The sequence below is a fragment of the Castanea sativa genome, chromosome 7 (genome assembly GCF_040712315.1).
Source record: "Castanea sativa cultivar Marrone di Chiusa Pesio chromosome 7, ASM4071231v1".
Taxonomy (NCBI): Eukaryota; Viridiplantae; Streptophyta; class Magnoliopsida; order Fagales; family Fagaceae; genus Castanea; species Castanea sativa.
In genome coordinates, this window is record NC_134019.1 from 39,301,710 (window position 1) to 39,325,690 (window position 23,981).

Genomic DNA, 23,981 nt, shown 5'->3' on the forward strand with positions numbered 1-23,981 from the left:
ACCCCTCCTTGTCACTCAAGTATACGTGGATGACATTGTTTTTGGATTCACAATTGATCACCTTGCTCAAGAATTTTCAGAAGAAATGAAAAATGAGTTTGAAATGAGCATGGTGGGGGAGTTAAACTACTTCTTAGGGCTTTAGGTGAAACAATGGAAAGATGGGATATTTATCTCTCAAGAGAAGTATGCCAAAAATCTAGTAAAGAGATTCGGCTTAGACTCCAAAAAGCATGCATCCACCTTCATGAGTTCATTGGCAAAACTAAGTCTTGATCCAGCCGGTGTGGAAGTAGATCCAACACTCTATTGGAGCATGATCGATAGTCTTCTCTACCTCACGGCAAGTAGGCCGGACATCGCCTTTAGTGTAGGGGTATGTGCTCGATTTCAGGCAGCACCCAAAGAATCACATTTGTCTGCGGTAAAACGAATCATCCGCTATATCAATGACACTTTTGATTATGGAATTTGGTATTCAAAAGACTCCAATGAGTGCTTAGCTGGATATTCAGATGCTGACTGGACCGGGTGTATTGATGATAGGAAAAACACCTCTGATGGTTGTTTTTATCTTGGGAATAACTTGGTGTCATGGATGAGCAAAAAGCAAAATTTAGTCTCTCTATCAACAGCTGAGGCTGAATACACCACAACAGGAAGTTGTTATGCGCAACTATTGTGGATGAAGAAGCTCTTACATGATTATGGAATCACTCAAGACACTATGTGTGTGTTCTATGATAACACAAGCACCATAAACCTATCAAAAAATCCAGTTCAACACTCAAAATCAAAACATATCGAGATTCGGTACCATTTTATTCGAGATCTAGTGGAGAACAAGGTTGTGTGATTGGAATTTATCAACACCGACAACCAAAAGGCGGACATCTTCACCAAACCCCTTGATGGTCCACGATTTGAGTCTCTTCGTAAGACCATCGGTGTCGGTATCATCCCTTGATTTCCATCCTTTGTGTGACCTTATGTTGTTCATTGTTGCATGCATGCTTTATAGGTCTCACATGTACGATTACATGTATCTTATGCAAGTTGGGTTTTGTACTTGTTTTTGTTGATCTTACTTTTCTTATTATGTTTTTGAGTGTGTTGAAAAATTCAGAAACTCATAAAAATTGAAAATCTCCAAAAAGTTTGATTGCTTGTTTTGTGTATATCACATGTGAGTTTGGCCTAGTATCTTTGTACTAATGGCGTAGTGCATTTACGAGTTTAGCTTGTTTTTGTATGCACATCTATCTTTGTGGAAAAATCTTGAAATTTATGTGTGATTGTTGTAAATCGATCTTCAAGCTTATCATCAATGATTAGTCAATAATCTTGTTGGTCTTGATACATGCATAGACTTGTGCTTATATCTTTTCCCACGTTTTTATGTTTTTGTTTATAGCTCATTAAATGTCAAATCTCGAAAAGAGATATTGAGCTACAAAAGCCGTTGCGCATACTAGTATTTGACTAGGAAAAAGGGAAAGCGACTTGTATTGAAATATATTGTGCCTTAAAAAGCCAAAGGCTTACTCACAAAATTGAAATATCTAAAATTTCTGACATTGATCTCAAAATGAGATGTATTGTTCAAAAATGATCAAATGTTATGATTTGTAAAGAAGCCAAATGAAAAGCTTCAAAAAGATGTAACCATTTTCTTGTGGGAGATCATATATGTTCATTTCTATAATTGAGATAGTCCACTTGACTTAGTACTAGTTGTGTATGACTTGATTGAATTGATCATTGAAGCTTCTCTCTAGACTAAAGACTATTCCACTTTTAATACTCACTCACAACACACAAGACTTTGTTCAATGAATGTTTATTTCATTTGTGTAATTGTACGTGTTTAAATGTGATGTGTATACTCAATTTCTTGCCGATCAAACCCGAAAATATTTTTGACTATTTTATTTGTTTTTGAAAGTGTTTTTATACTTTCATGTTTTGAGTTTTTGTTCAAAGTGCATTTTTCTTGTTTTTAACAAAAATTTGTTCAGAGACATTTTCGCGAAAAGCTCACGACTAAGCTCTTCCCGCGAAAATGGGTTAAGGCAAAAACATGGAAACACAAAATTCAGACAGAGATTTTCGTGATTGTCTCGCGACTATTTCGCAAGTAATGCTTACCCGCGAAAATCTTTGTGCTTTAGATACATTTTTCACGAGTACTTTGCGAGATGTTAACCCGCGAAAAATGCGTATTTTCAGTTTTAAAGGGCTGATATAGATGGTTTTTCAAACATATCCTATTTCACTCCCTTTGCCTCCCTCGTGCCTTTCTCAATCAAAAACTGATTTTCACTCAAAAACCCAACCAAAACTCAAGAGAAAACTTTTTCAAATCATATCAAAGGTATGTCTATACAATCATCTCTCTCTATTTACTTAGATTATACAGAAAATTCTAGGTTTTCCTTAGTTGGGTTCGTTTTTGGAAAAGGGTTGAGAACTTTAATTTATGTAAAAATTCTTTCAATTTCTCGATTGGGCTTTGTCCCACTTGATTTGTTGGTGTTTGTGTTGGCCCCTTGTGGCAATTTTAACATGTATTTAGGCAAGATTCACTCATGTTCATGCATTGCCTTCGTGTTAGTTTTATAAGTGCATATCAAGTGTCTGATAAAATGGCCAAGTGACATTTTGGTGTTGTTTTGGACTCCATTGAGTACCAAATTTTGGGGATTACCATGATTGGACTTGTTTATCATGTTTTGATAATTGGAAATGTGTTTTGTACACTTTGACCCAAATGTGATTAGTCATGCCTTACACATGCATCACATATGCACACCACATGCACACTTGATGCATGCACTTGTTCACTTGTCATGTTTTGCATATTATTCTTGCTAGATATTTGTTATTACATGTTTAGCACTTTTCAACATGACTGTATTACATTGTTTGTTCTTTTTAGGATTTTGTGCTTATTTTTATGAACTAACTTGACGCTAATCAAGTTTGTGTTCTTGTCTTTGTGTTTTTGCACTTGTTTTTTGTGCTTTATGTCTGTTTGTCCAGATGTCTCCCTTCAAGAAATCAGCTGTAAAAGGGGGTAGTAGCAAAGGAAAAGAACCTGTGATAGATCTTGACAGTTTTACCCCGGAGTCAAAGAGGACTAGGTCATCAACAGAGCTTTATGATGTTGACAAGTTCAAGTCATATGCCACATCTCAAGAGTATGAGAAATATTTCAAAGATGCCCCCTTGTTGGTTGAAAGGGTAGTTGACCAAGTCTCTCTCCTCGATACGAGCATTCCAAAATGGTTTGCTACCAAGGATTGGAATTTCCTTCTATCAAGCTTTGATGAACCATACGAGAATATGGTGAAGAAATTCTATGCAAATGCCATTGCTGAGGGAGATGAGCTGAAATGTTGGGTTAGAGGAAAGAACTTCACAATAACACCCCCTTATCTTGTTGACATTCTGCGTATCAACCGGTCTATGTTTCTGAAGCCTTTAGTGTATGATGAATTAGATCCCGAGCAGGATTTTCTTCGGGAAACTCTAGGAAAGAACTTAGAATTCTCTTTCAATGGAAAAGCGGTGAGTGTTGCATCACTATCACTCGAGTTGAAGCTGCTCACATCAATCATGTTCCACAACTTATATCCTCTCTCAAGCATCGGTTACATGAATCTCGGCCGGGCCTTATTTCTCCATGACCTAGTCAATGATGAAGAGATTGATATTTGCTCTCATATCTTCCACATCTTGAGCAAAACGGCCGAGAGGACCGCCTCAAGAAATTGCCTTCCTTTCAGTTGCCTTATTTCAAAAATTCTGAAGCTTAAAGGTGTCCACCCGTTGGAAAATGGGAGACCATACCCTCGACCTAATCCAATCAACGCCCGTACTCTCAGTGCCAGCATTAGTCACACCCGGAAGGCAACCAAGCAAAAGAGTGATGCTTCTCATGCTAGTTCAAGCTCTAGCTCTCATGCCCATGATGAGAAGTTAGACATCATTATGTCGTCCATTCAAGACATTAGCACTAAGTTGTCCGGACTTGCATCTATCATGCACTCTCAACACATTCGCTTTGACACGAAGTTCACTTCTCTCCAAACTCAATTAGATCAAATTCAAAGGAAGTTAGAGGACGATGAAGACTAACTCCTTTGGCCATTCCGGTCAAAAAGGGGGAGAAAGTTTTAAGGGAGAGTTGCACATTTTGAGGGGGAGCATAACGTAGCACATGCACTTCATAGACATATTGGTTAATCTTTAGTGGTTTAGTTGTTTACTTTCTTTTGCCATAGTCTCTAGAACGTTTTTATTTACATTGCTTTCTTTTAAAGTTTTAAGTACTTTGGTTTAATTTTAGCTTAATATTTAGTACTTTGTGTTTATCTCATTGCTTTGTAGCATTTTTTTTTAGTACTTTTAGTTTATCTTGAGTACTACACACTTGTGCCCTTGTTGGATCTTATATCCTTAATGAAAATACTTTGGTGTTTTGCATTGGTTGTGTGTTTGGATATGCAATTGATTTTTGCTTTGCACTTAATTGCATTGCGTGTCTGGATGATCGTTTACTAGTTAAATGATTATTGTAGTCATTCTTTAATGACTATTCTTGTATGATCAAGTTATCCTTCATAGTTTATATCTTGCTATTTACCTTGATCGCCTTATACTTGCTCCTATACGTACCTTGTATTCAACTTGTCATGAGCTTAATGAAAGTTTTGTTTGTGTGCAAGTGTTTCAGGATACAAGTGTATTCGTGCAAGTGCTTCACAGCTTCTAAATTAGATGTGAGTGAGTTTTGCCATTGTTCCCAAACTCATGTTTAAATCTAGAGTCTGTTATAGGGTGTTTTGTCATGGAATAACCAAAGGGGGAGATTCCGCGTCAAATTTGATTGTAATTTTGTTCAATCTTTTGTACCCTATATTTCATGTGGGATTTATTTGTAAGGGTTGTGTGTGTGAGAGAGAGTGTGAAGATTCAAGGCAACTATTGAAGACAAAAGAAGTTTTCGCGGGTAGCTCGCGAGTAGCCTTCCTGCGAAGCGAAACATGTGCTTAGCACATGACTGGAATGCAAAGAGTCATGACAGATGGTGACAGCTGGTTTTCGCAAGTGTCTCACGGGTAAGGCCTTCCCACGAGATACCCGCGAAACAGTCTATTTTGCTATTTTGTCATATCTGCTCCACTACATCTTCATACACACTATATATACCATTATTACCCACATACTGAGTAGAGAGCTTTCCAGAGAGAAAACCCTAGCCACAAACCCTTAAGAGTGAGAGATTGTCATACCCACAATTCTCTACACCATCCATTATGGTTTTCCTCTACTTTTACCTCTCCATATCCAAATCTTTGAGAGGTTGATAGCCCAAATACTTACCACACCCATATTGAGTGTCTAGTGAGGTTTTGGTGCTGCTGGGAAGCATTGGAAGAAGCCAAGCTTTAGCAGATGCAATTAGGCGCATTGCGGGATCCGGAAAACTAGAAAAGACACGGTTCCGAGAAGCCTTGTTGGAGTAGGAGCTTGGAGGGCTTAGGTGCACTGGGTAGATTAGGCTTGGATGATTTTTTTCTATTTGTGTATCCCAACTTATTGTCTAGTGGATTGATTTACCGCTTGAAGGGCGGTAGAGAGGTTTTTCGTCGAGTTCTTTGATTTCCTCTTCGATAACACATCGGCGTGTTATCTTGTGTTTGCATCTCTCTTCCCTACTCTTTTAGCTTTCATTTTACTGCTTTGTTGTGTTGAATATGGCGTAGAGTAGTTGTATTGGTTGTTCGCTCACATTTACTTTATTCCGCATTTAGTTTAAGTTAGAGTAAAATCAATCGAGCCGTAATTTTTTAATTTGGGGTCTAAACAACTCTTGTGTTTTTAACACAAATCCGAGCTTTCAGTATTAACCTGACTACAATCAATGTCATTTTTCTATCCAAAAGATTGTGTGTTTTGCATAGGTTAACAGCAAGATTCTAAATGAATGTTGATGGAAGGGGCATATTGATACTATTGCAATATATGAAAATTACAAGTTTCATAGTTAAGGGACAAATTGAGAAGTAACCTTGAACTTAAAGGGTTTAGATGGTAGTAAATTCCTTTATTTTGGATGAAATTTTATAATCTACAATTCTGAAAACAAAATATAAAGGGTCCATGGAGGAATTAGAGGAAAAAATTTGAAAGGTATTAGCCTTGTGTTTGGTTGTTCATTTGAAACGCTTTTGTTTTATGCAGCTTTACAAGATACATTGTCATAAGTTGCTCACTCTTTTCAAGAAGATAAGAGTAGATAGAAATAGAAATAAAAAAAATCCATTCATTTCAATTATGTTTGTGGTTTGACTTGTAGTGCAAAGTGCAATCCAAAAACTGGTTCAGTTTGATGATTTTATCATTTGGGTTCAATTGAACTCTTTGAACAATGAAAGAACATTTTTGAGTACCTAAAAGAAAATTGTTCCAGTAAATCATTTAGGATGACTCTGAGATGAGAAAAGTTGCATAGATCACTTATCCATAGAAACATCATGCCAAGTTAAATTTAATTTAAAGGGAGTAGAAATATCATAGAATCTAAAGAGAATCAATTTCAACTAGAAGGCGTCTCAATTTTACATTTCACTGGAGAATTTGAGAGGGACTGCAGTAATTCTATTTGCAAAATCTATAGTAGATAAACAATCCCCATCTCTCTCCTGCCTCAAGAAAAAAAGAATTTACAAAAATGTTTCTGCAGTTTTCTTTTAGTGGCACCGTTTCACAATTCATGTAAGCGTGAAGTAAGATCAATGAAGATATTTTCGCTGCAGGGTATTGTGAGACCACCCATTGGATGATTGTACCCAAATTCTTCCTCAGCCTTACTTAGCAATGTTAAAAAAGAAGGCTGGTTCAAGAATGATATAGGAATTACAAAGCGCCTCTTTTCGCTCTCTCCAACATATACTGCAATGTAGCCTTTTGGAACATCTATAGGTGTTGAAGCTGCTTGCTTTCCAAATGAGTTTGATCGTCGAAGAATATGCTTAGCATTCATAATACTGGGCAAACGAATGGCCATGATATTGCTGAGAAAGATGATGAAGATCACAAAGCAAAGGGAGAAGAAGTAAGGATTTGATATCAGAGGGTGTAAAGTCTTGGTTTTGGATTTTGATGATATGCGTGTGCATATATATAGAAGAATAGAATGTGTGAAAATCTGGCATAGAGGAAATTGGCCGGGGTTGTGTGATGGGTATAAGCACTTGAAGGGTCACATGGACTTGTCTTCCAATTCATCATCAAGAATCTGGCAGTGATTGATACACTATATTTATTGGTACAAGAAGGGGCCCAGTTCAAATGAAAGATATGTGGATTAGAAAAAATTCTGACCTATTGGCTGACCTCTTATAATAGAGGACAGGTTTAGACATATATGTCTATTATTTATAGGAAACAATATATAATTGGAACTGGATTAGTCTTGTGTATGATGGACCTTTTGGATAAACTATGACCTGCATTTATGTGTGTGTGTGTTCTTTTATTTTTTTGGGTAGAGAACATTTGTAACATCATGCAAACCTAACTTACAAGTTTACCCAATACTAATGTTAATAAAGGCTCCTTGGAAATTTGATGTGTTATAGTACCTCATGTTCTCTGTGGAATAAATTTGGATGTGTTAATCATTAACTTTATGGAAAAGCAAAATAATGAAAAATTATCTATAGCAGTAAAGATCCTAATTTTCTCAACAGAGTATACAATATACATAATACATAGACCCTAATTTACTCAACATTCTAAATATAAGTAATGTTCTTGAGAGTGAATTTCCAACTTTATGAAACATGAGATTCTGCAGATATGTACATAAATCATTGTGGCTTGAGGTGAGGAGGAGAAACGTACTCAATAACATGTCACCGAATTTTTGATATCTCAGTACAGTAACTTCCAGGACAAACCACTATGACAAGCACATGAAGCATGTCCTACAAGTAGTTCAACTGCAACCCACACCATGTGAAGGACAATATATGACATTATAAGATATGAATTTTTTGCTAGCAACTGGCACAAAAATCATCAGTATACAAGTCAATTTGGGAGTTGACTACCGGCAAAACAAAATTCTTCACCTTTTCCCCTTTGTTTCCTTGACTGTTGTTATGGTCAAATTACAAAAGATTCAAAGTGAGAGTAACAACCTTAGCCTCATGAGATTTGGGTACATTGGACATCCACTTTGTAAGCCTTACAACTTACAAGGGTCCAATATTTAGAAAAACGGCACATCAAAAAATTTATACTAATTTATTTGTCTGCATTATTAAATATTATCCAGAAAGACATCATACTTACTAGTTACTACCCAAATTTGATCTGCTAACCAAGCTGAAACATTGAAAACAAAACTGAAACAGATATGGTCAAGGGTTAAAGACAATTTGATTCCTTTTATTGTGTTGGTTTTGATTTGCATAAAAAGGGCAAAACTACAGTTTTTTACCTATAAAAAGTGAGGATTTAAAAAATTATACATAAGTAAATAAGCTAAGTAGGCTCCACAAATAACCCTGTCCCTTTTACTTAATTAGTCTCAGTGGACAAATAAAATGGAAAATCAACAATAAAGAAATGAAGGAGAAAACCACCATGTGATATGTATTAAAAGAAAATGTATATGATCATATGACTATTGAAAACTAAGCCTTGCATGCATTATTAGTCTTTGCTGGACTTGACTGCAGTATGCGTGTTTCATAGAAAATGATGCAAAAATAAATTAAACAAAAAGGACTAGAAATATCATCAAAGCAAAAGAGGAAAATTTTTTAATCAAATGTGTTCACCGTTTCACATTTTTTCTGAAGAATGTGAGAGGAACTGCAATAATTCTTTTAGTAATTTTTTTAGTAAATGGACATTCCTCATCTCTTCTTCTGCCTAAAAGAAATAAAGAATTTACATGGATTTACAAAACTGTTTCTGCGGTTTTATCTTAGTGGCGCCATATCACAATTCATATAAGTGAGAAGTGAGATCAATGAAGATCTCTTCACTGCAGGGGATTGTGAGACCACCCATTGGATGATCGAATCCAAATTCTTCCTCAGCTTTACTTAGCAATTCTTGAAATGAAGGCTGGTTCAAAAATGTTAAAGGCATTATGAAGCGCCTCCTTTCACTCTCTCCTACATATATTGTAATGTAGCCTTTTGGAACATCTATGGATGGCGAAGATACTTTCTTTCCAAATGAGTTTGATTGTCGGAGAATGTGCTTAGCATGCATAATACTGGGCAAACGAATAGCCATGGATATCTGGCTGTACAGTATTTCTTAGAAAACTGAAAGTAAGGGTTTGATATCAGATGGTGTGAGGACTTGTTTTGGCTTGGATGTTATGTTTGTGTGTATATATAGATGAATGGTGTGTGTGAAAATTTCTGTTGTGTGGAGTGTGTGGTGCAGAGGCAAAATTGGCTGGGGTTCCGTTAGAGATATAAGCATTTGAAGGATCACATGGACCTGTCTTCCAACTCATCAATCAAGAACTTGGAAGTGATTAAGACCTTATATTGGCAATACATTATGCAGTAGCATGTCCAAGACAACAACCAGCTCCAAGGGGACCCCATTGATATGGAAGATACTTGGATTGGAGAAAACTCTGAAGTCTGAACTACTAGCTGATCTATTGCAGTAGGAGGACAGGTTTAGACATATATGTCGAATAGCCTTTGACAACAACATATTTGAAACTGGATCAGCCTCTTGTATGATAGGGTTTATGGACAAACAATTAGCTATAATTAAGATATCCTTATCTTTTTATTTTTTGGTAGACAACATTTGTAATATAATGCAAATTTTATAACTTAACAACAAGTATAGTCTCATCTATTTGCATCAAATAGGACCATTAATAAAGCCTCCCTGGCATATTCTTCTCATAACAGATTTTAAGAGTTAGCCATCAACCTCAATTTAATCTAAATCCTAGAAAAGAAAAAAAAAGTTGTCTGAATCAGTATAGACCAAGATTTGCTCCAACTGAGTATAAGGCATTCATTTATGTTTACAAATGAAAGTAAAATTTCCAACAGTAAGAAACATGAGAATCTGCAGACTGCAGATATGTACATTGATCATCATGGCTTAAGGTGAGGAAGGAAAACATACTCAATAATATGTCCTCAACCTAACTCGCCAACTTTTTGCTGCCTTAGTACAATGATATGTAAGACAAACCCCCATGAAGAGCACATGAAGTATGTCCTACAAGAATCATCAGTAGACATGTCATTTTGGGTGATGACTTTCAAAACAAATTTCAATCTCTCTTTTTACCTCGTTTTTTCCTTGACCTTTGGTATGATCTCTTATAAAATACCACAGTAAGGTGAATTAATTATTTTACCCAATACATGAGATTTTGAACTTTTAAATGGGTTGTTGAGTTGAGACAATGTTCAAACTTCAAACTTAGGACCACCTGCTTTGAAACTATGATAAATTACTAGATCTCTCAAAAGTTTAAGCTATTAGGAAAGGGTGAATTCAATCCTTAAACCATTATTCTAACAATTTCATTATCAAAGTGAGAAAGAGTAATAAGCTTAACCACACGAGATTTGAGTTCCTGGTTAAGACATGTTTTTCAGTTTAGCATGCAGTGAAAAACCAAACCAGCTCAACTAGATGATTTCATAATTTGGGTTCAATTGAATTCTTTAAAAAAAATGAAAGAACAATCTTGAGTATGTAAAAGAACAATTCTTCCAATAAATCATTGAAAATGACCCTGGGATAAGAAAAGTTGCACAGATCACTATGATCCATAAAAAACCTTGGCGTGTTAAATCAAACAAAAAGGACAAGAAATATCACAAAAACTAAAGAGAATCCCTTTCAACAAAAAGTTGACTCGATTTTTATATTTCTCAGGAGAATGTGAAAAGGACTACAGTATTTCTACTCATAACATCTTTACTGGAAGAACAATCACCATCTCTACTTATGCCTAAAGAAAGAAAGAATTTACATAGATATACAAAATTGTTGCTACTGTTTTATCTTAGTGGCACCATATTACAATTCATGTAAGCAAGAAGTGAGATCAATGAAGATGTCTTCACTGCAGGGAATTGTTAGACCACCCATTGGATGATCATATCCAAATTCTTCCTCAGCCTTACTTAGCAATTCTAGAAATGAAGGCTGGTTCAAGAATGATAAAGGAATTACAAAGCACCTCTTTTCGCTCTCTCCAACATAAACTGCAATGTAGCCTTTTGGAACATCTATAGATGTTGAAGCTACTTTCCTTTTGGAACATCTATAGATGTTGAAGCTACTTTCTTTCCAAATGAGTTTGAGCGTCGGAGAATGTGCTTAGCATGCATAGTACCGGGCAAACAAATGATAATAATAATCTATCTATAGTATATTGCTGAGAAAGATGATGAAGATCACAAAGCAAAAGGGTGAAGATATTAAGGATTTGATATTAGAGGATGTGAGGATTTGGTTCGTATTTGGATGACATGCATGAGCATATATATATAGATTAGTATGTGTGAAAATCTCTGAAGTGTGGAATGAATGGTGTAGAGGCAATTGGCTCGTGTTGTGTGATAGACATAAGCACTTGAAGTGTCACATGGACATGTCTTCCAACTTATAATTTAGAACTTGGATGTGATTGAGACTCTATATTTGTTGATACATGAAGGGACCCAATTCAAATCAAAGATATATATATTGGAAAATTTTTATCTATTGGCGGGCATCTTATAATAGAGGACAGGTTTAGACATATATATATATATATATATATATATATATATATATTATTTATATGAAAAAACATATAATTGGAACTGGATTAGTCTCTTGTATGATGAGCCCTTTGGTTAAACAATTTTAAGTTTTTAACATCGTAACATGAAATCTACAACAACTGTAGCCATGAAGATTGTTAGAAAAGGCTCTTTAGAATTTTGATGTGTTTAGGACATATTTTCATGTACCTTTCAGAACAAATTTTGTGTGTTAACTTTTAACCTCAATAAATCTAAATTATGGATAGGAAAAAAAGAAAGAAAAGTGTCTGTAGCAGTAAAACCCTGATTTTGGGAACTGAGTATAAGATATGCACATGAGCCATGAGAATGAAATTTACAACTGTAAGAAACATTAGAATGTGCAGATATGTACATGAATCATTGTGGCTTGAGGTGAGGAAGAGAAACATACTGAATAACGTGTCCTCAACCTAACTCATTGAATTTTTGGTGCCTTAGTACAATGACTTCCGGGACAAACCCCCATCAAGAGCACATGAAGTATGTCCTACAAGTAGTTCCACTGTTCAAGTGCAACCCACCCTGTATCAAGTGTTGAGCCTTGTTTGGTCCAAGCTCATTAAGGTTTATTACCTTAGTTTTTGTCCCAAGTTCTCAAAACTTTTGTAAAGCTTTTTATTATTATTATTTTTTTTTTTGGAATAATACTTTATACATATTAAAAGAAGAAAAACAAAAAAAAAAAGATATGCATGGAACTAGTACCATCTCCCTTCTATAACCTAAGGCAAGAATCCAGGATGGAGTTGATTTCATTCACTGTTACACAAACTGGACCATTTAGCAATATTGTGGCAAAAGTAGTTCCCTCTATAAGTGTGGCTTACAAAAGGGGGATCGGAGGATCCCAAGAGCCACATCTTGAGTAAGTAGAAATAGAAAGCATAAAATTCCAATGCATTTCAAATATGTTCATGGTTTGACTTGTAGTGCACAGTGCAAACCCAAAACTGGCTCATTTTGATGATTTCATCATTTGGGTTCAATTGAACTCTTTGAAAAATGGAATACATTCTTGAGTACCTAAAAGAAAAGTGTTCCAATAAATCATTGAGGATGACTCAGAGATGAGAAAAGTTGCACAGATCACTATTATCCAAAGAAACATCATGCCTAGTTAAATCATCTAAAAGGGACTAGAAATATCATAGAATCAAAAGAGGATCAATTTCAACTAATAGGTGTCTCAATTTTACATTTCTTGGGAGAATGTGAAAGGGACTGCAGTAATTCTATTTGTAATATCTTTAATGGATAGGCAATCCCCATCTCTTCAGCCTATAAGAAATAAAGAATTTACATGGATTTACAAAATTGATTCTACTGTTTTATCTTAGTGGCGCCATATCACAATTCATGTAAGCGAGAAGTAAAATCAATGAAGATGTCTTCATTGCAAGGAATTGTGAGACCACCCATTGGATGATCATACCCAAATTCTTCCTCAGCCTTACTTAGCAATTCTAAAAAAGAAGGCTGGTTCAAGAATGATATAGGAATTATGAAGCGCCTCTTTTCGCTCTCTCCAACATATACTGCAACATTGCCTTTTGGAACATCTATAGATGTTGAAGCAACTTGCTTTGCAGATGAGTTTGATCGCCAGAGAATGTTCTTAGCATTTATGATTCGAGGCAAATGAATGGCCATAGCATTCATGAAGTATTGCTGAGAAAGATGATTAAGATCACAAACAAAAGGGAGAAGAAAGTAAGGATTTGATATCAGAGGATGTGAAGACTTGGTTTTGGATTTTGATAATATGTGTGTGCATATATATAGATGAATAGAATATGTGAAAAACTGGCATAGGGGAAGTTGGCTGGGGTTGTGTGATAGACATAAGCATTTGAAGGGTCACATGGACCTGTCTTCCAATTCATCATCAAGAACTTGGTGGTGATTGAGACAGTATATTTGATGGTACAAGAAGGGACCCAGTTCAAGTGAAAGACATGTGGATTAGAGAAATTCCAACCTATTGGCTGATCTCTTATAATAGAGGACAGGTTTAGACAGATATGTCTATTACTTATAGGAAACAACATAGAAAAGGAACTGGATTAGCCTCTTGTATGATGAGCCTTTTGGATAAACTATTACCTACATTTATGATTACATTGTGCAAACCTAACTATTGCTTTATCCATTACGAATGTTAATAATGGCTCCTTGGAATTTTGATGAGTTATAGGACACACTTAATGTGCTCTTCAAAACAAATTTTGATGCGTTAGTCATTGACATCAATGAAATCTAAATTATGGAAAAGCAAAAGACGTGAAGACCCTGATTTTCTCAACAGTCTACATAATATAAGTTATGTACTTGAGAATGAAATTTCCAACCGTTTGAAACATGAGAATATGCAGATATGTCAATTTGGGTGCTGACTACCGGCAAAACAAAATTCTTCACATTTTCTACCTTTTTTCCTTTACCATTATTATGGTCCCATTACAAAAGATTCAAAGTGAATGTAACCACCTTAGCCTCATGACACTTGGGTACATTAGTCATCCATTTTGTAAGCCTGACAAGGGTCCCTTCTTTCGAAAAACTGCACATCTAGAAATTTATACTAAATTATTTTTCTGCATGTGTTGAATAGTAACCAGAAATACATTGCATTTCCAAATTTGATCTTCTAACCAAGCTAAAATATTGAAAACAAAACAGAAATAGATATAATCTAGGGTACAGACATTTTGGTTTCCCTTACTTGTGTTGGTTTTGATTTTCATAAAATGGGCAAAAGTACGGCTTTACCAATAAAAAGTGAGGCTTTATATAGTTTTACATAAGTAAATAAGCTAAGTAGGCTCCACAAATAACCCCATTCCTCTCACTTAATTAGTCTCAGTGGACCAACAAAATGGAAAATCAAAAATAAATAAATGGAGAAAATGACCATGTGAATATGTGACAAATATTATAAAAATATATATGACCATATGATAATTGAAAACTAAGCCTTGCTTGCGTTGTTAGTCTTTGGTAGACTTGACTGCAGTATACACGCAATTCGTAGGAAATGATGCAAAAATAAATTAAACAAAAAGGACTAGAAATATCATTAAACCTATATTGGACAAATTTCAATCAAAATGTGTTCACAATTTCACAATTTTTTAAAGAATGTAAGGGGAACTGCAATAATTCTATTAGTAATTTTTTTAGTAAAAGGACATTCCTCAACTCTTCTTCTGCCTAAAAGAAATAAAGAATTTACATGGATTTACAAAATTGTTTCTTCTATTTTATCTTAGTGGCTCCATATCACAATTTATATAAGTGAGAAGTGAGATCAAAGAAGATCTCTTCGCTGCAGGGGATTGTGAGACCACCCATTGGATGATCAAATCCAAATTCTTCCTCAGCTTTACGTAGCAATTCTTGAAATGAAGGCTGGTTCAAAAATGATATAGGAATTATGAAGCGCCTCCTTTCACTCTCTCCAACATATATAGCAATGTAGCCTTTTGGAACATCTATAGATGGTGAAGACACTTTCTTTCCAAATGAATTTGATCGTCGGAGAATTTGCTTAGCATGCATAATACCTGGCAAACGAATGGCCATGGATATCTGGTAGTATTTCTTAGAAAAAAGACAAGGTTCGCAAAAGAAAAGGGAGAAGAAAGTAAGGATTTGATATCAGATGATGTGAGGACTTGTTTTGGCTTTGGATGATATGTTTGCATGTATATATAGATAAATGGTGTGCGTGAACATTTTTGTTGTGGAATGAGTGGTGTAGAGGCAAGATTGGCTGCGATTCTGTCAGAAACATAAGCTTTTGAACGATCACATGGACCTGTCTTCCATTTTATCATCAAGAATTTGGTAGTGATTGAGACCTTATATTTGTAGAAACACATTATGCCCTAGCATTTTCAATACAACCAGCTGCAAGGGGGCCCCATTGAAATGAAAGATATATGGATTGGAGAAAACTCTGAACTACCGTCTGACCTATTGCAGGAGGACAAGATTAGACATATATGACAAATATTTTTTGACTAACATAATTGGAACTGGATTAGTCACTTGTATCATGGGGCTTCTTGACATCTAGTAATAATTAAGATATATTTATCTTCTTCTTCATTAAATGGTGTGTATGAACATTTCTGTTGTGTGAAATGAGTGGTGTAGAGGCAAAACTTGCTGGATTCTGTCAGAAATATAAGCATTTGAACGATCACATGGACCTGTCTTCAAACTCATCATCAAGAACTTGGTAGTGATTGAGACCTAATATTTCACATTATGCCCTAGCATTTCCAATGCAACCAGCTACAAGGGGGCCCCATTGATATGAAAGATATATGGAGTGGAGAAACTCTGAACTACCAGCTGACCTATTGCAGTAGGACGACAAGATTAGACATATGTGTCGAATATTTTTTGACTACAACACAATTGGGACTGGATTAGTCTCTTGTATGATGGGGCTTCTGGACTAACATCTAGTTATAATTAAGATATACTTATCTTCTTCTTCATTTTTGTTTTTTTGGTAGAGAACATCTGTAACATCATGCAAATCATATAACTTTACAAATAGTATAGCCTCATCTATTTGCGCCAAATAGGAATATTGATAAATCCTCCTTGACATATATTTCTCAAAACAGATTTTAAGAGTTAACCATTATCTCAATTTAACTTAAATCCTATAAAAGAAAAAAGAAAAAAAATTGTCTGTATCACTATGGACCAAGATTTTCTCCAACAGAGTATATGGCATCCATTTATGTATACAAATGAAAGTGAAATTTCTAACAGTAAGAAACATGAGAATCTGCGGACTGCAGATATGTACATTGATCATCATGGCTTAAGGTGAGGAAGGAAAACGTACTCAATAATATGTCCTCAACCTAACTCGCCGACTTTTTGCTGCCTCAGTACAATGACACTTAAGACAAACCCCCATGAAGAGCACATGAAGCATGTCCTACAAGTAGATCAACTGCAACCTACCCTGTATCAAGGACTATTGCATTGTAAGAGACAAAATTATTGCAAGCAAGCAACACAAGAATCATCAGTAGACACGTCATTTTCGGTAATGACTAGAAAACAAATTTCATCTCTTTTTTACCTTATATTTCCTTGAACTTTGCTACGATCTCTTTTAAATTACAGATGTTAGGTGAATTCAATCATTTAACCCAACACATGGGATTTTTAACTTTTTTAAATGGGAGGTAGTGTTGAGACAATGTTCAAATTCAGGACCATTTACTTTGATTGCATGATCAATTACCGGTTGTCCTAGATGCTCAAGCTATTAGGAAATGATAAATTTAATCCTTTAAGCATTATTCTAACAATCTCATTATCAAAGTAAGAAAAGGAACAAGCAAAACCTCAAGAGATTCGAGTTAATGGTTAAGAGATGTCAATTTTTGGTTTCACATGCTGTACAAACCAAAAACCAGCTCAGCTAGATGATTTCATTATTTGGTTTCAATTGAAATCTTTGAACAATGGAAGAACATTCTTGAGTTTGTAAAAAAAAAAATTGTTCCAATAAATCATTGAGGATGACTTTGAGATGAGAAAAGTTGCATAGATCACTATTATCCATAGAAACATCATGCCAAGTTAAATTAAATTAAAGAGAGTAGAAATATCATAGTCTAAAGAGAATAATTGCACAGATCACTATTACCCATAGAAATCCTTGGCATGTTAAATCATATTAAAAGGACAAGAAATATCATAAAACCAAAGAGAATCCCTTTCAACAAAAAGTTGACTCAATTTTACATTTCTCTGGAGAATGTGAGAAGGGCTACAGTATTTCTAATTGTAACATCTTTAGTGGATGGACAATCCCCATCTCTTCTTCTGCCCAAAGAAAGAAAGAATTTACATAGATATACAAAATTGTCACTGCTATTTCATCTTAGAGGCACCGTATCACAATTCATGTAAGCGAGAAGTGAGATCAATGAAGATGTCTTCACTGCAAGGAATTGTGAGACCACCCATTGGATGATCATACCCAAATTCTTCCTCAGCCTTACTTAGCAATTCTAGAAATGAAGGCTGGTTCAAGAATGATATAGGAATTACAAAGCGCCTCATTTCGCTCTCTCCAACATAAACTGCAATGTAGCCTTTTGGAACATCTATAGATGTTGAAGCTAATTGCTTTCTGAATGAGTTGGAGCGTCGAAGAATGTGCTTAGCATGCATAATACCGGGCAAACGAATAGCCATTGCAATCTATCAGTTTTATATTGCTGAGAAAGATAATGAAGATCACAAAGCAAAGGGTGAAGAAATTAGGAATTTGATATCAAGGGATGTGAGGATTTGGTTTGGTTATGGATAATATGCGTGTGCATATATATAGATTAATAGTGAGTGTGAAAATCTCTGAAGTGTGGAATGAACGGTGTAGAAGCATTTGGTTGGTGTTGTGTGATAGACATAGGCACTTAAAGTGTCATATGGATATGTCTTCCAACTCATCATTTAGAACTTGGCTGTGAATGAGACTCTATATTTGTTGGTACATGAAGGGACCCAATTCAAATGAAAGATATATGTATTGGAAAGTTTTTACCTATTGGCTGACTTTTTATAATATAGGACAGGTTTAGACATATATGTCTATTATTTATATGAAACAACATATGATTGGAACTGGATTAGTCTCTTGTATGGGCCCCTTGGATAAACAATTTGTAACATCATAACTTGCAAATTTACAACTAGCGTAGCCATGAAAATTGTTAATAAAGGCACTTTACAATTTTGATGTGTTTATGGACATATTTTCAGGTACCCTTCAAAACAAATTTCCTTAATAAATCTAAATTATGGAAAGAAAAAGAAAGAAAAGTTATCTATAGCAATAAAACCCTGATTTTTGGAACAGAGTATAAAATATGTAGATGATAATGAAATTTCCAACAGTAAGAAACATTAGAATGTGCAGATATGTAGATCAATCATTGTGGCTTGAGGTGAGGAAGAGAAACGTACTGAATAACATGTCCTCAACCTAACTCATCGACTTTTTGGTGCCTCAGTACAATGACTTCAGGGACAAACTCTCATGAAGAGAACGTGAAGTATGCCCTACAAGTAGTTCAACTGTTCAACCCCGTATCAAGTAATGAGCCTTTTTAAAAAAAAAAAATTATTTATTTATTTTTTTTATGATCATCAAGTATTGAGCCTTGTTTAGCCCAAGCTCATTAGGGTTTATTTACTTGTTTGTTTTAAAATTTTTTTTAATGATACTTTATATTAAATATATATATATATTAATTTAAATGATTAAATTCGTAATTTCCTATTGGCTTAAGTTTTAACCAAAATTTTTCTGCCAAAAAAAAAAAAAAAAAGACCTACTTGTGGGTTTCAGTTAGCTTAACCATCTTCAAATAAGAGATTTTAGGATTTAATTCCCACCTACAACTTACCTCTCATTTTATGATTAAACTTAACTTTTAGCCTTTTTAGACAATCGATAATTTATCATAACTAAAATAGAAAAGTAACTAAATTACAAATGTGGGGAGCTAGCATTCTCATTAGACTTGTTAAACTTGCATTTGGTTTAAAAAAAAAAAAACTAAACACCAATAAAAAATTATGCATCTACACAAGGGTGAGAGATAAGGGCTTGGTTGTGAGCTATTCTTCCTCAATGTACCATGGCTATGGAAACCTATTGAAGCAAGTGTCTCAAAGGTGTTTGAAGTTTCTTTCAACAAGTTGTTTGGAAGATTTCATTTTGGTGAAGTTGGGTTTTGTAAAACTCATTGAGGTAAAGTTGTATTTCTTCAAACTTTGTTTTGTGAGCTCATGTTGTGTGATAAACTATGAGTAGAAGACCACTGTAACTTGTTGATTATAGTGGATTGTTCCAAGCTTGACTCGTGAATTTAGGCTTAGTGTTGAATGGAAACACGTAAATCTTGTGCGCATTATGTATGCCTTCTATTGTTTGATGATTTGTCTCCTGGATTCAATATACATATCTTGCTGGTTTAGCCTTTATATATATTTTTTGTTGGAATAAAATAGTCCTTGATTGGGAAAAACTATCCACTTCTTGGTGAGCGCAAAGTCTCACTCTCAACCAAGAATGAATTTCAGCCACAACAAGAAGTGGACGCAAATTCTCAACCAAGTGTGAATTTCAGCCTCAACAAATATGAAGGCTAAACCAGCAAGATATGTACATAGAAAAAGAAAAATGAAAAAAAAAAAAGATTATTAAATTGATAAAAAATGATATTATTTCAATTGACTAACAGAAGAATCATCAGTAGACATGTCATTTTGGGTGCTGACTAGCAGCAAAAAAGGAAAAGACATCATCACTTTTTTAGCCCATCTTTTTAATTAACCATTGGTATTATTAATTAATTTTGTCAAAATAATATTTTGATTTTAAAATGCTCCAACAATCTCATTATCAAAGCAAGAAAGAGTAAAATGAGCCTCATGTGATTTGAGTTCATGGTCAAGACCAGCTCAACTAGAGAATTTCATCAAATGGTTCAATTGATCTCCTTGAACAATGGAAGATCATTCTTGAGTACCTAAAGGGAAAATTGTTCCAATAAATCATTGAAGATGACCTTGGGATTGGAAAATTTGCACAGATAACTATTGCCCATATAAAGTTCTGGCATGTTAAACCAAATAAAAAAAGACAATAATTATCATAAAAACTAAAGAGGATTACTTTCAACAAAAAGATAACTCAATTTTACATTTCTCAGGAGAATGTGAGAGGGACTATGGTATTTCTACTTGTAACATCTTTAGTGGATGGACATTCCCCATCTCTTCTTTTGCCCAACGAAAGAAATAATTTTTCATAGATATACAAAATTGTCACAGCTGTTTTATCTTAGTGGCACCATATTACAATTCATGTAAGCGAGAAGCAATATCATTGAAGATGTCTTTGCTGCAGGGAATTGTGAGACCACCCATTAGATGATCAAATCCAAATTCTTCCTCAGCTTTACTTAGCAATTCTTGAAATGAAGGCTGGTTCAAAAATGATATGGGAATTACAAAGCGCCTCCTTTCACACTCTCCAACATATATTGCAATATAGCCTTTTGGAACATCTATTGATGTTGAAGCTACTTATTTTCCAAATGAGTTTGATCTTCGGAGAATGTTCTTAGCATGCATAATACTGGGCAATCGAATAGCCATGGCTATCTAACTAGTATGAAAGGTTTCTGAGAAAGGTGATGAAGATCAAAAAAGAAAGAGAGAGGAAAGTAAGGAGTTGATATCAGAGGATGAGTGGACTTGTTTCGGCTTTGGATGATATGAGTGTGCACATATATAAGTGACTAGTATACGCAAAAATCTCTGAAATGTGCAATGAATGACATAGAGAAAACTGGCTAGGGTTGTGTGAGAGACATAAGCACTTGAAGGGTCACATGATCTGTCTTCCAACTTAATCATCAAGAACTTGACAGTGATTGAGACTCTACATTTTTGATACAAGAAGGGACCCAGTTCATATGAAAGATACGTGGATTGGAGAAAATTCTGACCAATTGGCTGACCTCTAATAATAGAGGACAGGTTTAGACATATATGCCAATTATTTTTAGGTGACAACAAATAATTGGAACTGAATTAGTAGTCTCTGGTATGATAGGAGTTTTGGATAAAATATTACTTATATAGAGGAGTTTTTTTTTGGGTTAGGGGGAGGGGGTAGAGACTATTTGTTACATTATAACATACACTTTACGAGTTTAGCCTCATCTTTTCAATTGCTGAGTAAGAATGTTAATAAAGACTCCTTGCAATTTTGATGTTAGGACATACTTCATGTGCTCTACAGAACAAATTTTGATGTGTTAACAGTTAACATTTAACCGTTAACCTCAATGAAATTTAAATCATGGAAAATAAAAAAGAAAGGGGAGTTATCTGCAGCAATAAAGACTGATTTTCTCAACTAGTATATGTAAGTTACGTACTTCAGAATGAAACTTACAACTGTACGAAGCATTAGAATCTGCAGATATGCACATGCATATTTGTGGCTTGAGTTGAGGAGCAACGTAATCAATGAGATGTCCTCAACCAAACTCACCCTTTTTTGGTGCCTCAATACAATGACTTCTGGGACAAACTCTCATGAAGAGCACATGAAGTATGTCCTACAAGTTGTTCAACTGCAAACCATCCCATAGAAATGAAATTATTACAAGAGGCTGGCACAAAAAAATCAGTAGTCATGTCATTTGGGTGCTCACTACCTACCCAAAAAAAAAAAAATTGTTCTCTTTTTCTGGTATTTCCTTCACCTTTGTTATGGAGATTCAAAGTGTAAAAACTTTAGTTTATGAGATTTGGATGCACATGGTCATCCACTTTATTAGTGTTATACGGGTCTCTACTTCAGCAAAACTGCACATACAATTTTTTACTTATTGTTTGTTCCAAATGTATTTTACCCTGATAGATACCATACTTCCCAAAGTCAATCTGTTAACCAAGCTGAAACATTGGTAACAAAACAGAAACAGATACGATAAAGGGTTAAAAACATTTTGGTTCCTCTTAACTAGTCTTGGTGAATGGGGAAAATGGAAAATCAACTATTGAAAAGCAAAAAGACCATCTGATTAATATTAAAAAGTTGAATATGACCATATGGTTATTGAAAACTAGGCCTTGCTCAAATTGTTAGCCTTTGGTAGACTTGACTGGCAGTTTGCACCATTGGCAGAAAATGATGAAAAATAAATTAAACAGAAGGGACTAGAAATATCATAAAACCAAAAAAGGACTAATTTCAACCAAAATGTGTTCACAGTTTTACATTTTCTAAAGCACGTTGGAGGAACTGAGGAATAATTCGATTAGTGATATTTTTGGTGGATGGACAATCCCCACCTCTTCTTCTGCCTAAAAGAAATTAAGAATTTACATGGATTAACAAAATTGTTTCTGCTGTTTTAGCTACAAGGAACTGTCTCACAATTCATATAAACGAGAGGTGAGATTGATGAAGATGTCTTCACTGCAGGGAATTGTGAGACCACCCATTGGATGATCAAATCCAAATTCTTCCTCAGCTTTACTTAGCAATTCTTGAAATGAAGGCTGGTTCAAAAAAGATATAGGAATTACAAAGCGCCTCCTTTCACTCTCTCCAACATATATTGCAATATAGCCTTTTGGAACATTTATAGATGTTGAAGCTACTGGCTTTCCAAATGAGTTTGATCGTCGGAGAATGTGCTTAGCATGCATAATACCGAGCAAATGAATGGCCATTGATATCTGGCTATAGAGTACTGCCGAGAAAAATGATGAAGTTCACAAAAGAAAATGAAGAAGAATTTAAGGACTTGATCTCAGAGGATGTGAGGACTTGGCTTGGTTTTTGATGACAGGCTTTCATCTATATATAGATGAATGGCGTGTGAAAATTTATGTTATGTGAATTGTGAAATAAGTGGTGTAGAGGCAAATTGGCTGGGGTTTTGCGAGAGAGATATACATTTGAAGGATCACATGGACCTGTCCTCCAACTCATTATCAAGGAGTTGGTAGTGATTGAGACCTTTTATTTTTTGAATGAGTTATAAATCCAAGCATTTCTTGGACAAAAAGCAGCAGCAAGGGGACCCTGTCAAGATGAAAGATACATGGATTGGATAAAGCTTTGAACTACTGGCAGACCTCTTTCAATAGGAGGACAGGATTAGACATATATGTCGAATATTTCTTGCAAATATTTGGAAGTAAATCATCCTCTTGTATGATGGGGATTTTGGACAAAAAATTAACTATAATTAAGATATCTTCATCTTTTTTTCATTTTTTTTTTTGGGGGGGGGGGGGGGGGTAGAGAACATCTACAACATCATGCTAACCTTACTCATATCTTTACAACAAGGTTAGCCTTATCGATTTGCACCAAATAGGAATACTAGGCATTTTCTTCTCAGAAGAAATTTTGATGACCTAACTGTTAACCTTAATGCAATCTAAATCCTAAAAAAGAAAAGGAAAGCAATAAAATTTACATGTCAGATAAGACACTTATTTTCTCTATTGGAGGATAATACATTT

The 23,981-nt window shown here is 34.9% G+C and overlaps 6 protein-coding genes and 1 pseudogene across 6 annotated transcripts; all 7 read right to left on the reverse strand.

The window, feature by feature from the left end:
• Window positions 1-6,590: 6,590 nt before the first annotated feature.
• LOC142643212 (auxin-responsive protein SAUR23-like) lies at window positions 6,591-7,157 on the reverse strand. The gene has a single exon (XM_075817754.1). The coding sequence runs from the start codon at window positions 7,073-7,075 to the stop codon at window positions 6,773-6,775; it is 303 nt and encodes a 100-aa protein (XP_075673869.1). The 5' UTR covers window positions 7,076-7,157; the 3' UTR covers window positions 6,591-6,772.
• Window positions 7,158-9,021: 1,864 nt separating this feature from the next.
• Window positions 9,022-9,324, reverse strand: LOC142643215 (auxin-responsive protein SAUR23-like). The gene has a single exon (XM_075817757.1). It carries the CDS (start codon window positions 9,322-9,324, stop codon window positions 9,022-9,024), a length of 303 nt encoding a protein of 100 aa, XP_075673872.1.
• Window positions 9,325-13,002: 3,678 nt separating this feature from the next.
• LOC142643203 (auxin-responsive protein SAUR21-like) lies at window positions 13,003-13,593 on the reverse strand. Its single transcript, XM_075817744.1, has one exon. It carries the CDS (start codon window positions 13,533-13,535, stop codon window positions 13,224-13,226), a length of 312 nt encoding a protein of 103 aa, XP_075673859.1. The 5' UTR covers window positions 13,536-13,593; the 3' UTR covers window positions 13,003-13,223.
• A 1,403-nt stretch (window positions 13,594-14,996) lies between these two features.
• Window positions 14,997-15,526, reverse strand: LOC142643213 (auxin-induced protein 15A-like). The gene has a single exon (XM_075817755.1). It carries the CDS (start codon window positions 15,456-15,458, stop codon window positions 15,156-15,158), a length of 303 nt encoding a protein of 100 aa, XP_075673870.1. The 5' UTR covers window positions 15,459-15,526; the 3' UTR covers window positions 14,997-15,155.
• A 2,082-nt stretch (window positions 15,527-17,608) lies between these two features.
• On the reverse strand, window positions 17,609-18,210 carry LOC142643205 (auxin-induced protein 15A-like). The gene has a single exon (XM_075817748.1). The coding sequence runs from the start codon at window positions 18,111-18,113 to the stop codon at window positions 17,811-17,813; it is 303 nt and encodes a 100-aa protein (XP_075673863.1). The 5' UTR covers window positions 18,114-18,210; the 3' UTR covers window positions 17,609-17,810.
• Window positions 18,211-20,575: 2,365 nt separating this feature from the next.
• On the reverse strand, window positions 20,576-21,234 carry LOC142643210 (auxin-induced protein 15A-like; annotated as a pseudogene).
• Window positions 21,235-22,668: 1,434 nt separating this feature from the next.
• LOC142643209 (auxin-responsive protein SAUR21-like) lies at window positions 22,669-23,271 on the reverse strand. Its single transcript, XM_075817751.1, has one exon. The coding sequence runs from the start codon at window positions 23,178-23,180 to the stop codon at window positions 22,878-22,880; it is 303 nt and encodes a 100-aa protein (XP_075673866.1). The 5' UTR covers window positions 23,181-23,271; the 3' UTR covers window positions 22,669-22,877.
• Between the last annotated feature and the right edge of the window lie 710 nt (window positions 23,272-23,981).

What these genes read in the sequence shown, in the direction of transcription:
- LOC142643212 (XM_075817754.1), bottom strand. Translation starts at nt 7,075, where the DNA reads ATGGCCATTCGTTTGCCCAGTATTATGAATGCTAAGCATATTCTTCGA.
- LOC142643215 (XM_075817757.1), bottom strand. Translation starts at nt 9,324, where the DNA reads ATGGCTATTCGTTTGCCCAGTATTATGCATGCTAAGCACATTCTCCGA.
- LOC142643203 (XM_075817744.1), bottom strand. Translation starts at nt 13,535, where the DNA reads ATGAATGCTATGGCCATTCATTTGCCTCGAATCATAAATGCTAAGAAC.
- LOC142643213 (XM_075817755.1), bottom strand. Translation starts at nt 15,458, where the DNA reads ATGGCCATTCGTTTGCCAGGTATTATGCATGCTAAGCAAATTCTCCGA.
- LOC142643205 (XM_075817748.1), bottom strand. Translation starts at nt 18,113, where the DNA reads ATGGCTATTCGTTTGCCCGGTATTATGCATGCTAAGCACATTCTTCGA.
- LOC142643209 (XM_075817751.1), bottom strand. Translation starts at nt 23,180, where the DNA reads ATGGCCATTCATTTGCTCGGTATTATGCATGCTAAGCACATTCTCCGA.